Source organism: Octodon degus, unplaced genomic scaffold (assembly GCF_000260255.1).
Source record: "Octodon degus isolate 3935 unplaced genomic scaffold, OctDeg1.0 scaffold00184, whole genome shotgun sequence".
Classification (NCBI taxonomy): domain Eukaryota; kingdom Metazoa; phylum Chordata; class Mammalia; order Rodentia; family Octodontidae; genus Octodon; species Octodon degus.
Window position 1 is genome coordinate 2,313,323 of NW_004524760.1, and position 14,041 is coordinate 2,327,363.

Here is a 14,041-nt window from a genome sequence, read left to right on the forward strand (position 1 = left end):
CAAAGATAAGGTGGCTGAGTGTGTTCCTAAGGGCTTCAGTGTCTTCTAATCTATTCCATTGATCCTCAGGTCTATTTTGATGCCAGTACCATGCTGATTTATTCTTAACTTTTCAAGTGTTTTATTATAAATGGGCATTGAAGTTTATTAAATTCTTCTGTTGCATTAATTGAAAGACTCATATACTTTTTGTTCATAATTCTACTGATACCATACATTACAACAGTTGGGTCTTTTCATGTTCTACCAACTCTGCATTCCAAGAACAAACTTCATTAGATCATGTAAAATCTTTTTACTGTGGTCTTGAATTATTTTTAGTATTCTGTCAAAGATTTTTGCATCAAGATTCATCAAGGATATTCATATATCTTATTTTTCTCTAATAGTTTTGCTTAATTTTGGTATCAGGGTAATTCTGGCCTCATAAATTAAATTTGACAGTGTTCCTGTTTGTTGGATGAGCCTGAGAAGGACTGGTGTATACCTCATATATTTAGGTGCTCTGTCACTAAATGCCTATATAACTGTTATGTCTTTTTGGTGAATTCCCTTTTATCCTTGTATAGTCCATCTGTGGTGAACTGACAACTGGTGGTCAACTTGTAACACCCAGCTGAAATGAATCAGCATGGTGCTGGGTGTGGGAGGCCAGCCTGAGGGTTGCTGCCAGCAGCCTAACAGGCAGAAGTGGACAAGAAGAAAGCTGTTAGGAGGCTGTTGGAAGCTGTTGGGAGGCTGCAGGAAGCTGCAGGGAGCTGTTGGTTCTCTTGCAGGAGCTTGTTATGCTGGCTTCCCTGCTGAATTCAGCTGTTCTCATTGCCAAAGGAGTTCAAGACCTAGGTGTCGCTGGGAATGGCTACAGTTCAGTTTTGGGGAGCTCTGACCTTTGTTTTGAGCATTGCTTCCTGGCTCTGGAGGTGATGATAGTGCACTGCTCAGTCTCCTGGTGAAGCTAGTCACTTTGGCTTTCTTCGTCATTGGAGCTCGGGACATCACTGTCGCTGAGGATGGCTGTGGTACTTTTTGTTATTTTTTTAATGTATTGGTTGTTACAAGGTCTCACTACGCAGCTCAAGACTCATAGTGATCCTCCGGTTTTCAGCCTCCCCAGTGTTGGGATTACAGGCCTTACACCATTATACCTGGACTCTGTGGCCAGCTCAGCTCAGGCCTGGGGATGGGGCTGGCATGGCATTTGGTGCTGAGGACCTAACTGTGGTCCTGAAGCTTACCTAAGCTTGCCTAAGCAGATCGTTTTGTACACTGCGCTATCTCGCCAGCCCCTGTGGTACTTTTTAAGGGAGCTCTGTTCTTATCTTGAGCACTGCTTCCTGACTGCAGTGAAGATTCCTCAGGCCTGTTGGCATAGATCCTTCAACCTGCTGGCACAGATCCTTCAACCTACTGGCACACAGACTTTCTAGCTTCCATCACTGATCTTTGGGCCTTCCCAGCACAGATCCATGAAACACATCTGCATGAGACATTGTTATGGGCTCTAGGTCTTCAGCTGAATTCAAGCACAACATTGCCATGGGACCCAGGCCTTTAGCTAGAGTCTTGGGTCTTTAGTATGTGGTCAGATTTCTGCGTTCTTGGTATATGATTCTTTAAGTGATTTGTTATCAAATAATCTTATAGAATATGTATTCCGTACATACTATATTGTTCCCCTTGCAAAACCCTGAACTATGACACCATCTTTGTCTGTTATGACAGTTGTCCAAGTGTGGCTACTCCTACTCTTTTGAGTACTATTTATGCATCTTTTTCCATCCTTTTATTTTCAGATTATGTGTATCTTTATATCTAGAGTGAGCCTCCTCCTCCACCTTCTTCTCACTCTCTCTTTGGCAGTGACACACTTTAATTGCTTCTCACTTTCCTCCATACCCTTTCCAACCTTTTAAAACTATTTTCTTTCTTGTTAACACAGGCTTGCACAAAATATCTCTGAGTTATAAAAACCTATTTTAAACTGTTAACACTTTGACTCCAATCACATACAAATTCTACTCTTTTGCATCTTCTGTTCACTTTGTTTTAAGGTCACAAAGTACAACTCCCCCTCTCCTCTGGGACTTCCATTTCCCATTATGTATATGTCCTACTTGAAGTTGTTCCATAAATACTTTAGGTTTTCTTCGCTTTTCTTAATTATTTCTTGTGTTCCTCTGATTTGGTTATTTCATTTTAAACTTTTACTTTATGAAAAAAAATTTTCATAATCAAATCATAAGAGAAAAACAAATGATTATCCTGTGTATCATTATTTTCAAAGTAAACAGACACTAACACTAACTTTCTTTTCAATGAGCTAAGACAAACTTTTAATATAAATGAAATAAATGAACATATACTTTAAAACAACATTCTATTTATTGATTTTTTTACAACATTCTATTTAATGGGGAAATATTTGAACTTCTCCCTACTTCTTATTAATCTATTTTGCCTTTTTTGTTTGGGGGGGGCAGAGTTCTTTTTTCTTTTTTTTTTGGTGGAATATTTTGCTTTTTATCTGTATCCCCTCCTATATATACAATTTTTCTATACAAGAGAAACCATGCAATATTTGATCTTGTTTGCCTGTCATATTTTACTTACTATTGTATTCTAAGGTTGCATCCATTTCCCTATGAATGCCTTAAGTTTAGATTCCTTTATAGCAGTATAGTACTACACTGTGGATAAATTCCACATTTTCCTTGTCCATTCATCTGTTGTTGGATATAACAGTGTTTCCAAGAAATAGCTATTACAAATTATGCTGTTACAAACATGGATATGCATATAATTCATGATATGATGATTTTTAACTCTTTTGGGAAAATATGTTGGAGAGGGATAGCTGCGTCAAATGGAATGTCTTTTAGTTGTTTGAAGAACTGCCACATTGATTTCCATCGTGGATGCATTAGCTTACATTCACACCAACAATGAAGAAGGGTTTCTTTTTTCTCAATTCTTCACCAGTATTTGTGATTAGATTTTTTTATGACAGTCATTCTTTCTGGGGTAAGATGGTATCTCAATGTAGGTTTAATTTGCATTTTCCTGATAGCCAGTGATGATAAACATTTTTTCATTTATTTTTATTGGCCATTTGTACTTATGGAAGTGTCTGTTCACTACTGTGAACAGTATTATTTTCCTAACTCCTTTTTCAGGGAGCTCATTATTAGTGAATAGGAATGCTATTGATTTTTATGCTTATTATTATCCAGGTACATTGCTGAATTGGTTATCAGTTTTAGAAGTCTTTTGGGTCTTGTAGGTAAAGGACCCTATTATCTGCAAATAATAGTTGGACTTCATTCTTTCTTATACATATCAATTTTATTTTTCTCTTGCCTGACTGCTATGGCTAGTGTTTAAAGGTCTATGTTGAACAAGGGTGGTAACAATGGACATCCTTGTCTAGTTCCTCATTTTAGAGTGAAGCCTTTAGCTTTTCCCCACTTAAGATGATGCCAGCAATTGGTTAGTCATAAGTGGCTTTTATTACATTGAGATTGTGTAACAATTTTCTTCAGGTTTTTTTTTTGATCATGAATGGATATTGGATTTTGTCAAAAGCGTTTGCTACATCCACTGATATGATCCTTCCTTTAATGTGAGAATTACATTTATTGATTTGCACATGCTGAGCCATTTTGGTATTCCTGGGAAGGCTACCTGGTCATGGAGTATGAACTTCTTGATTTGTCACACTCTCTTTGCCAGTATCTAGTTAGGGGTTTGTGCATCTATGCTCATTACAGAAATTGGTCTATAGTTCTTTTTTGGTTGGATTCTTGTTTGATTTGGGGAACAAGATAATGGTAGCTTCTAAGAATGATTTTGGAAGTATTCCTCCCCTCTCAATTTCATTAAAAAGTTTGAGAATTGGTGTTAGATCTTCCTTAACATTCTTGTAGAATTCAGCTGTGAATCCATCAGATCCTGGACTTTCGATAGTTGGTAGTTTTATTACTATTATTATTGTTATCATTGTTGTTGTTGTTCATTTGTGTCTTTCTTTTTATTCTTTCAAAGAACCAGCTCTTTCCAGGCATGGGGCCACACATCTGTAATCTTAACAGTTGGAATGCTGAGGCAGGAGGATCACCATGAGTTCAAGGCCAGCTTAGGCTATATAAGGAGTTCAAGGTCAGTCTGAACCACATAGCAAAACTCTGTCACAAAACAAAACAAAACAGAACCAGCTCTTTGATTCATTGATTCTTCATATTTTTAAAGTGTAAACAGTGTAAAGGGTGTAAAAACACAAAGCGGCTTTTTGCCCTTTGTGCTATCTTGTTTTTTCACTAATTCCAATTACTCTTTGAGTCATCTAGGCGCTGTTGGACCCATTTTTCATGTTCCCTTGTTGTTTTTAAGGTACTTCTTACTCACTAATCACTAAACATAGCCCTGCCCTCTAGGTCTGACACTGTCCTCACATAGGTTGCTTCTGCTACACGTAATTTTAATCTCCTGAAATTCTGTTCACAACTTTCTTATGGACTCCCATTCTTCTCTATGCTGGGCACTCATGGTTTGCATCTTTTTCTTTCACTCTACTTAGCTGTGTATTAGTTTCTTCTTGATACTTGCTGATCACTTGTTTCATTACTGTCATTGTGTGATTAGTTATAGCTTCTTTAAACTCACCAGGCAACTTCTAGAACTCTTTTACCCCATTGGTACCCTTTCAGACCTATCTGCTCTGTAGCTTATGACTCCTCTCCTCAGTGCTGCCTGTACTGATTTTGGGATAATTGGGAGTTTTTGGAGGGATTCTGTTGTCTTGGATTTTTATGTTTATGTTTTTTGTGCTGGAGTTTGCCAATTCTTTAGCCCAGTGCCCTATTTTTCAGGAACAAGCCATAACATCATTTATGACCACCACCACTACCCCTCAGCTGGCAATCCAAGTATCAGCATAGAGAGAAAACCAACTGCCAGTCACTACTATGTTATTTTTGTCTACTGTAGTAAATTTATGGCAGCAATAGCGTCAAATGTCATCTGAATAGTGACAAACCTTAGGAATCATTCATAAATACACTTTACTAAAACAAAATGGACTCTGATTTTAGTGAAGCCAATAAAGCTCTCCACTTACATTGATGTATAGTAATTCACAGCAATGATTTCTGCTGTATTTAGGCAGCAGTGCCAGAACTTAGACATATCTGTAGATTATATGCCTTCTTTAGGATACCCTCTCTCACGATTATGCTCACCATGCCTGGTCTCCCATAACAGCATACAGGCCATGTGATTCTGGTCTGAGCCCAGGCCCCCCACGGGATCCCAGCAGATACCTATTTAGCTTTCACCTTCTCTTTGCCTATCTCCTATCTCTCACCAGGTCTCACTTTCAGTTCTGATGCAGAACACTCATCCTGGGTATTGGTCTCTTCTTTAACCAGGTTGTTCTGCGGGCTGTCAATTCTGTTTCCCTGTGCTACAGAAAATCCTAGTACCTGAGTCTGAAGTTCCTGGGTCCTCTTGGCACCACTGCAAGGCCAGGTGGGTGCTGGCATCAGCCAGTGATGCCGCATGGAATTCCTGGGTTCTCCTGTGTCTAGTATGGGATTCCAGCAGGCAACTGCACCAGCTCAAGATGGGGGTGGAGGGTGGGGATCCTTCCCAGAACTTTCTCTGACTTAATAATTTCCTTTTTTAAATTAATTTTATTGAGAAACAATAGTAATGAGACAGTTTCAAAACAGGTTAGTAGGATAGTTACAATAATTAATACATTGCCTACTGTTGTCTTTGTAGTAGTTATTCATAGTACAAGATGCTGAAATGATATCCTGTCCAAACACTCTTAGTACAAATCTTTCTTCTCACTGAATTAAGAGAAAGTAACTGTATATCTATCCTAACTACTTTGTATATAGATACAAAATGGTCCTTCATTTATATCCTCCCCCCCCCTTTTTTTTTAAGTTTTGTCAGAGATGGGTATTCCACTGTCATTTAAATATTGTAGGTGCATGAGTTCAGCAAAAAAATCCAATATAGTCCAGTAGTCCATAAGAGTAGTGGGTTATCCATAGGATTGGCAATGTCAGAAGTTGTTGACTTGAGCCTTTTACAGCTCAGCATATTAATACGGCTTTACTTTTTATACCTCATGGTTATACTTTTCTGCTGGATGGTTAAGACCAAGATAAAGCAAGACCTATATAACAAGAAGTGTAACTTCTGTATCTGACATGGTCAGTCAAATCCCCTCAGGGTTTATCCTGAAACCCTGTACTGCAGTTTGTAGATCCTTTGTCTGACTTAATAATTTCAAAGGACTTTTTATTCTTGCTTTTGCTTGATCAAGTATGCTACTGAACCCTACTAGTAAATGTCCATTCTTTTTTCTTTATAGTACTGGGTACTGAGCCAAGGGCCTTCACATTGAACTACATCACCAGATTGACTGACCAACTGATTGATTTATAGGGTCTTGCTAAGTCTATAAAATTCCCCAGGCTTGGCTGAACTTGCAGTCTTTCTGTCTCAGCCTCCCAGAGTGCTGGGATTAAAGGAATGTGTCATCATGGCTGGCTCAAATTATTATATTCTTCAGTGTCAGTTTTCCTGATATTCACGTAAGTGTTTACCTGGGTTCTTTTGTAGTGAGATTCTATAAGATAATTATTTTGAATCATTTGTCAGGTAATTCATAGACCTGTCACTTTTGAGGATTATGTCATGACTCCTTTTTTCTTTGTGTGTTATTTTTGTTCTTTTATACATAAGAAAAAGAAAAAACCCAATCGCTTCTTGTCTTTCCAGATCGGATATATAAAAGGAAGAGCTTCACCAATCACTGCAGCTAGTGTCTTTGGGAATCCCTCAGGGTCTTTTCCACCATTGTGTCTTCTCTGGGCTTGTGAATGTAATTTTTCAATTAGAGAGCTTTACTGTTTTATTTTTTAAGAGCCTATAATCTTTTTGCTCCCTCTCGTGTCTGTTTGTGGTACTGTTGATTCTCTGGTGCCACAACTGCCTGCTGAATTCTCTAGTATTTCATGGCCCCAGGGTTCCAAAGTACATCAGTCTCCTGCCCATCCTATAGGCACTCAAGAGAGAGCCAATCTGTCTGGTATGCCCCAGGAGAGCCAGAATGCCAGACACATGTCCCATTCTTTTTTTTTCTCCCTAGAGAAAAGCCACAAGCTCTGCACTTTCTCTCAAGCCTACTGAACCATGCCAGCTATCCTCTACATCACTGTCAGGTCTCAGCACTAGACCAAACCACTGAGCTTTCTTGTATTCTCTGTGACCCTCAGGCATCTGAAGCATACTGGCTTTCCACAGGAGCATTCCCCCAAAAGCTGATATGCTGGATCCACACATGACTCTTTTCCTCTCAAGGGAGAAATAAATTGGGCTCCTTTCAATCTTGTCAAGCTGTGCTGAGTTATCACTGTTGATAGGAATATCTTTTCTTACCAATTTTGATGTAGGCATTTCTGACTCTGAGCTCATCTGTAGTCTGGCAACTTCTTCTTTATTGGTTTTTAGAGTTCTCAGTGAGGCTTTCTTGGCCATATTTTGTTAAGCTGATATCCCTGTGTGAGAATAAGATCTGTGCTTTCTATTCTGCCATTTTTCTGTTGTCACTCCTGAATAATTTTTTAATGTTTATTATTTATTCAATTTTCCTCTTTTGGCAGTGGCTGCTTATGTTCCTTGCCTATTTCCAAACTACAGTGTTTGCCTTTTTATGACTGGTTTGCAGAAGTCATTTCTGTATTTTGAATACTAATCGTTTGATCAATTTTATAGGTTCCAAACTATTTCCAAGTCTATGACAGCTCATCTACTTGTTAACAGTTTTATGATGATGTTGATGATGTTTATCCTTAGCTGATTTTTAAAAAATTATCAGCTCTATATTTTGGGAGTCTGGTGTACAAGGTACATACACATTGCATCTTAGCACTTTTTAAATTTATTTTTAAAATGTTTAGTGATTCAGAAGATTCATTATTTAATATTCACCTCACAGCTAAATCAAAGTCTTTACTTGATACATAAATAAATTTCTTCAAGCCCCCTAGAGAGTCTTATTTTTTATGTACATATTAATACCATAAAAATTACCTATTTCACATGTCCTAATAATGATGTGTAATAAATTTACCAAGCTGAAAAACCATCACCACCATCTAGTTTTAGAACATTTTCATTACCTTACAAAAAAATCTTTGGTATTCATTTGCAGAAAATCTGTGTTTCTACCCCCAGATGCAGACAACTAATTTAGTGTCTGTCTCTATATTTGCCTGTTTTGAACATTTCATGCAAATGGGATCATCACAACATGTAGTCTTTTGTGCATGGCTTCTTTTGCTCAGCACGTTTCTGAGGCTCACCCACGTTGCAGCAGTGATCTGTTCCTTCTTATTGAACATACTGTCTATTTTAAGGAATCCCACCCACCTACCTACCTACCTATCTTTCTTTCTTTTCTTTCTTTCAAGACAGAGTCTTGCTATGCAGTTCAGGCTGGCCTTGAACTCACTTTGTAGCCCAGTCTGGTCTCAGACTCACAATGATCCTCCTGCTTCAGCCTCCCCAGTACTGGGATTGCATGCATGTGCCACCGTACTTGGTATTTCTATTTATGAGCTGATGGACATTTAGGCTGCTTGTACTTTTTTGCCTATTACATATAAATAATGCTATGAATAGTAATATACCAACAATGGTTGTTTAATCATTATATATACTTTTTTGAGAAATGTATATTTTAATGTTTTGCCTATTATTAAGTTGGTTGTCTTCCTACCATTGAGTTTTTCATATGTTCCAGATAACGGTCCTTTACCAGATGAATGATTTGAAAATATCTTCTCATACTCTATGATTTTATCTTTTCATTTTTTAAACATTGATAAGAGACTTTTAAAAATTTGTTGGTTGTTTTTTGATTATTTCTAGGTATGAACCATTACAAATAAAGCAACTCTGAACCTTCATGTACATCACTAAGATTCATGTACAAATCTTAGTGAGTACTTATGTTTTTATTTGCTATGAGTAAATACTAAATAGGGGAACTGGTTAGTTGCATGGCAAATGTTTAATTCTATAAGAAAGTGACACATTGTTTACCAAAGCAGGTACATGATGTCACAGTCTCATAAGCAGTATGTAAAGAATTCACATCATAACACACACTTAGGTGTTTTAAATTTTAGTTGTTTGAGGGAATAAGCAGAGTGATGTCACATTTGGTTTTTTTCTTGTTTAACTTTTACTGTGGTAAAACAGAATAGTTAGGTATTTGTACATGATAACCATGTGCTGACATGAAATGTATTCATGTGCTGTCTTCTCATTACTATTTTATGCTCTAAAATTTTAATCATCTACAATGTATATACTTTCTTTGTATACTTTTTTAAAACTCCACTTTTTCCTTTTCTTTCCAGCTCCTAGTAATCTCTGTTCTGCTTTCTGTCTCTATGAATGTGCCTATCCTTAAACACTTAATGTTTAAGTGGATTTAAAACATTTATCTTCTCTGTCTAGCTTATTTTACTAAGCTTCAATGAAGCTTTTAAGGCTCACCTATATTTTTACATATATAAAACTTGTATTCTTTTTTTTAGCTGCACAGTATTCTAATACCTGTCTGTCTATGTATCTATCTATCTATCTATCTATCTATCTATCTATCTATCTAATCTCTTTTTTACCCACTCATCTGTTGATAAGGTACTTGAGGTGTTTCTACCTTTTAGCGACTGCTGCTAATGAGCCTTGGTATATAGATACTTGTTGAAGTTCCACTTTCAGTTCCTTTGGATATAAACACCTATAGCACTGGGTCTTCTGGGTGACACAGTAATTCTGTGTTCAACTTTTTTTGGGGAAAATACTAAACTCCTGTTTATCATTTTTTGGCAGCATTTCCCAAATTCTTTGTACCCTCACCAACATTTGTTACTTCTCAGCTTTTTTTAAATTGTTATTATAGTCATCATGTGGGAATAAAGTAGAATTTCATTCAACTTTAATTTATATCCCTAACAATTAGTGATAGCCAGCATCTTGTGCACTTACTAGTCAGTTGTGTATCTTCTTTGGAGGTATGTCTACTCAAGTCTTTTATCTCTTTTTAGGGTGTGGCACTGGGACTGAACATGGGTCACAAATGCTAGGTAAGTACTTTATCAATGAACTACATAAATTCTTAGGTCAAAAGTTCTTAATTTTAATTAAGTCCAATTTATCTAGTTTTCTTTGTTGATAATACTTTACGTGACACTTCTACCTGTTTATTTATTTATTTGGTACAGGGTATCACTATGCAGTTCAGACTCCTGTAGTGATCCTCTAGTCTCCTCCCCAGCATGAGGATTATCAACGTGCACCACCACACTCAGTTTCCAGGCGGCACTGCACATCCGGGCTTCAGGGTATGGCACAGCATGTGGACTGAACTTGGGTCCTTGTGCTTGCCAGGCAGGCGCTTAGACCACCAAGCTATCTCCCCAATCCTAGGTGACATTTCTAAAAACAATCATTATCAAATACAATGTCATGAGAATTTTTCCTTATATTTTCTTCTAAGAATTTCATAGTTTAAGGATTAGATGCAATTCCTAAATCTGAGAGAGCAAAAACCTTTTCTTGTTTGTTTCTTTTTTAAAACAAAGTCTATGTACTCCATCCAGGCTGGCACTGAACTCACTAACTCCTACATGGCAATCCTCCTGCTTCAGCTTCCCAAGTGTTGGAATTATGGCATATGTCACCATGCCCGGCTTCCAAAGACCATTTTTGATACAGCTTTATTTGGCAGTGGCTTAAAAAAAATTCACAAAAGTTCCTCAATCCCCAGGTTCCCTTGGTTAATGATTTATTAAAAATGAAATGTTCACCAATGAAAACAACTCTGAGTACCTTCACAGAGTGAAATCTTTTAATGTGATTAATCGCCTTTTACTTTGTCTGAATCTATTAGATTTGTTTAGTCTAGGCTTTGGAACATTATGTTTCCTAAAATAGGTCAGATGCACACATCAAATTATTGTTGCCTTGTAAATATCCTGTGTGCACATACACACTCACAGTGGCAGGGAGCAGAGTACGAGCAGTTAGGTGCATTTGTACACATTCTTCTCTTACACAGTAAGAAATTCCAGGGTGAGCCACAGTGGGTCTTTTGCATTTGTATTCTTTACTATGTATGTAAGAGTCTTTTACCTAAAGGGTACACGAAAGATGTTGCATAATTTGCTTATTGCTCCATGAAAATTGAGAGAATAGTGAGTAAAAAGAAAGTTTGCAAAAACTCACAAATTTGGTATGTATTCCACTAAAATAATCTTTCTATACAGAATATAACCACACCTATGAACAGGCATTTCCTATGAATTAGAGCATTTTTCTTTCATAACTGAGCTGATACATTTTGAAACTGGAGAAGAGAGATGTTTAGTTTAACACCTACCGCCTTCGAGTGTTAAATCCATTAAGATGACTCTCTCTCAGTTTGGACACTAATGATAAAACCATCTGTGAAACAAAATCAGTTGCAGGTTAACTCAAACTGCAAACAGGATTACATCAGTTATATTTTTCTTGGTGAGTGATATTTCCGTTGGGATTCTTTCCCCATACCTTCTCTTATGCTTTATTTTTTTAGAGTGAAAAGAAAGCAGTACCAAATTATATTTACTAATAAAGTAACTTCACATTTAGTGTTTATTTTTTTCATTCTTATCTAGGGAATGAACAGTAGGCAGATCATTAATTTCCTAAAAATTAAAACTGAATCCATGTAGAGTTAAAAATGCAGTTCACTTATTGTTTATTTTTAAAAACTTTTCATAATAATAGTTCCAAACTAAAATGGCTAACATACATTAAAAATCTCATAACATTTTTGGGAGTTACATAAAGATAATAAATTTCAATTTCTTGGATTTGGATAAAATTATATGCAGAAGTAAACATAGCTTAAATACTAAGATATAAACATGTAATACTATTTATAAGGTTTAATTTTTGCCATGCTTTAACATAAATTCCAGTAAGTTTATTTTAAATACAAGATTTGTCCAAGAGTGTAAGACTGTGCTCCTAGTTTAGAAATTCTCTTGTCTCCAAAATCTTTAAATGAGTGAGATGTGTTATAAGAAAGAGAGGTTGACTAAAAGCTTTCCTGGTTTCCTTCTTTTTTCTCATAACCTCCCACCTCTCAATTTTTCCTTCCATGGGTATAAGCCTCATCAAGGTAAGAAGAGATAAACAAAGAAAAATTAAACAATTCCCTGAGAGGATGAAATGTTTCCATTTATCCTTTGGCTGATGGTACATTCAACAATGAAAATTTCAATATTAATACATTTAATATACTTACATTTTTAAGCAAAGCAGGATAATAATCTGCAGGCTCATACCCAAGACCCTGAGTAAAAAGACCAATTTCTTTTATATCAAGTCTGAATGCAGAAAGTATATGAGACAATAGACCCTAAAAAAACATAAACAAAAAGAGAAAAGGTTAACTTCTTAAAAGTAGTGGAAAGTGTCTGTTACATGTAGTATCTAGAATTCCAGTTATCTGTAAATGGATGGTCCTAAAGAAATCAGCCTTTGTCTAGTTCACTCTGTTTTGTTTTGTCTGTTAGTTTGTTTTTTTGGTACCAGGAATGGAACTTGGGACCTTGCACTCGCCAAGCAAGCACTATGCTACCGAGCCAAATCCCCAGCCTGCCCAGTCCACTTTGATTTAAGTTGCAAAGAAGAAATAACTTCAATGTTAAAATTAGTACATTAAGAATACATTAATTAAAGCAAATGTGAGCAGTGAAACAAAAATATATCTAATGAACAAACTGGTTTTCAACTATATTAAGAGTACAGTCACTGTTTTAAAACTCAACAAAATATTTTTATCAGAGTAAAACAGAGAATCTAATGTAGGGAACAGAAAGATTATGTAAAACATGGTATTTGGAAAATTGACTAAAATTTTTTTTAAAAAGCAGGTTAAATTCTCATGCTATTCATTAAAAGTTATAGAAAATTTTCTCTGTATGCTATTGGAGAAATATAAATGGGGGTTTCTATTCTGAGTGTGGCTGACCACTGCAGCAAGGCACCCACAGATTATAAATAGGCAGATCCCAAGACTGGCCACCCAGGACTACACTTGCCCAGGAGTTTACCACCTGAACAGGGACACCATAGGGGCTAGCAAAGACCCTATCTTTTGTGCAGTGCAACTGGAAAATATGTATTTAATATGTTAGAAGTATTCAGAACCTACCATACATTAAAGGAAATAAATCTAAAGATGACCATAGAAATTATACTCCTGTTGGTTATCCTAAAGGTAGTCATTTAAGAGTTCATCTCATCATGAAAAATGTGTGACAAGAAGGGATGATTAATTTATAATATCCTTATATACTGGCTCACTGTAAGACATTAACATGTTTATAAAGCATTTTAAATAGGCATACTACTAAAGGACGATGTAAAATTCTATACCCAGAAGTGTTCTCATCAATACAAAAGTAACATATACATGGAAATATAAAAATAATGGAAGAAAAAATTCCCACATGTTAACACTCTCTATGGTGGTACTACAATGGGGGTATAAACATACATATATGTAAAATAAAATTAAATGATTTAAATTGCTTTTTTCTATGAATACCCAATATGAATTGCTAAGGAAAGCCACAAGATTCTTTCAAGTCTGTCTTTCTTTCTTTCCTTTTTTTTTTTTTGAGACAGGGTCTGATTACGTAGCATGGGATGGCTTCAAATTCATGGCATTCATCCCGCCTCAGCCTCCTGAGCACTGGGATTACAGGCTTGTGCCACCACATCTGGCTTGAGAGGCCACAGAGTTTTATGACTAGATGAAAAGTATAACAACACAGTATATGGAGGCTGTCTGGCTACAAACTGTTAAAACAGGCAACCCAAACTTCAGTCACCTAAATCCCTTTTTTTGAAAGTAAACTTAAAAACTGATGAAGCTGAGCTGGGGATGCAGCTCAGTAGT

General features: G+C 36.4%; 1 protein-coding gene across 1 annotated transcript in view; it reads right to left on the bottom strand.

Moving 5' to 3' along the window:
• Fancc (Fanconi anemia complementation group C) overlaps positions 1–14,041 on the bottom strand; it is a 292,800-nt gene that overhangs the window by 76,727 nt on the left and 202,032 nt on the right. Inside the window, exons 5-6 of the mRNA XM_004643797.2 lie at positions 12,380–12,493; positions 11,468–11,532 (exon numbers count right to left, since the gene is read on the bottom strand). Of these exons, the coding sequence (XP_004643854.1) occupies positions 11,468–11,532; positions 12,380–12,493 (179 nt within the window). The remainder of the gene's footprint in view (positions 1–11,467; positions 11,533–12,379; positions 12,494–14,041) is intronic.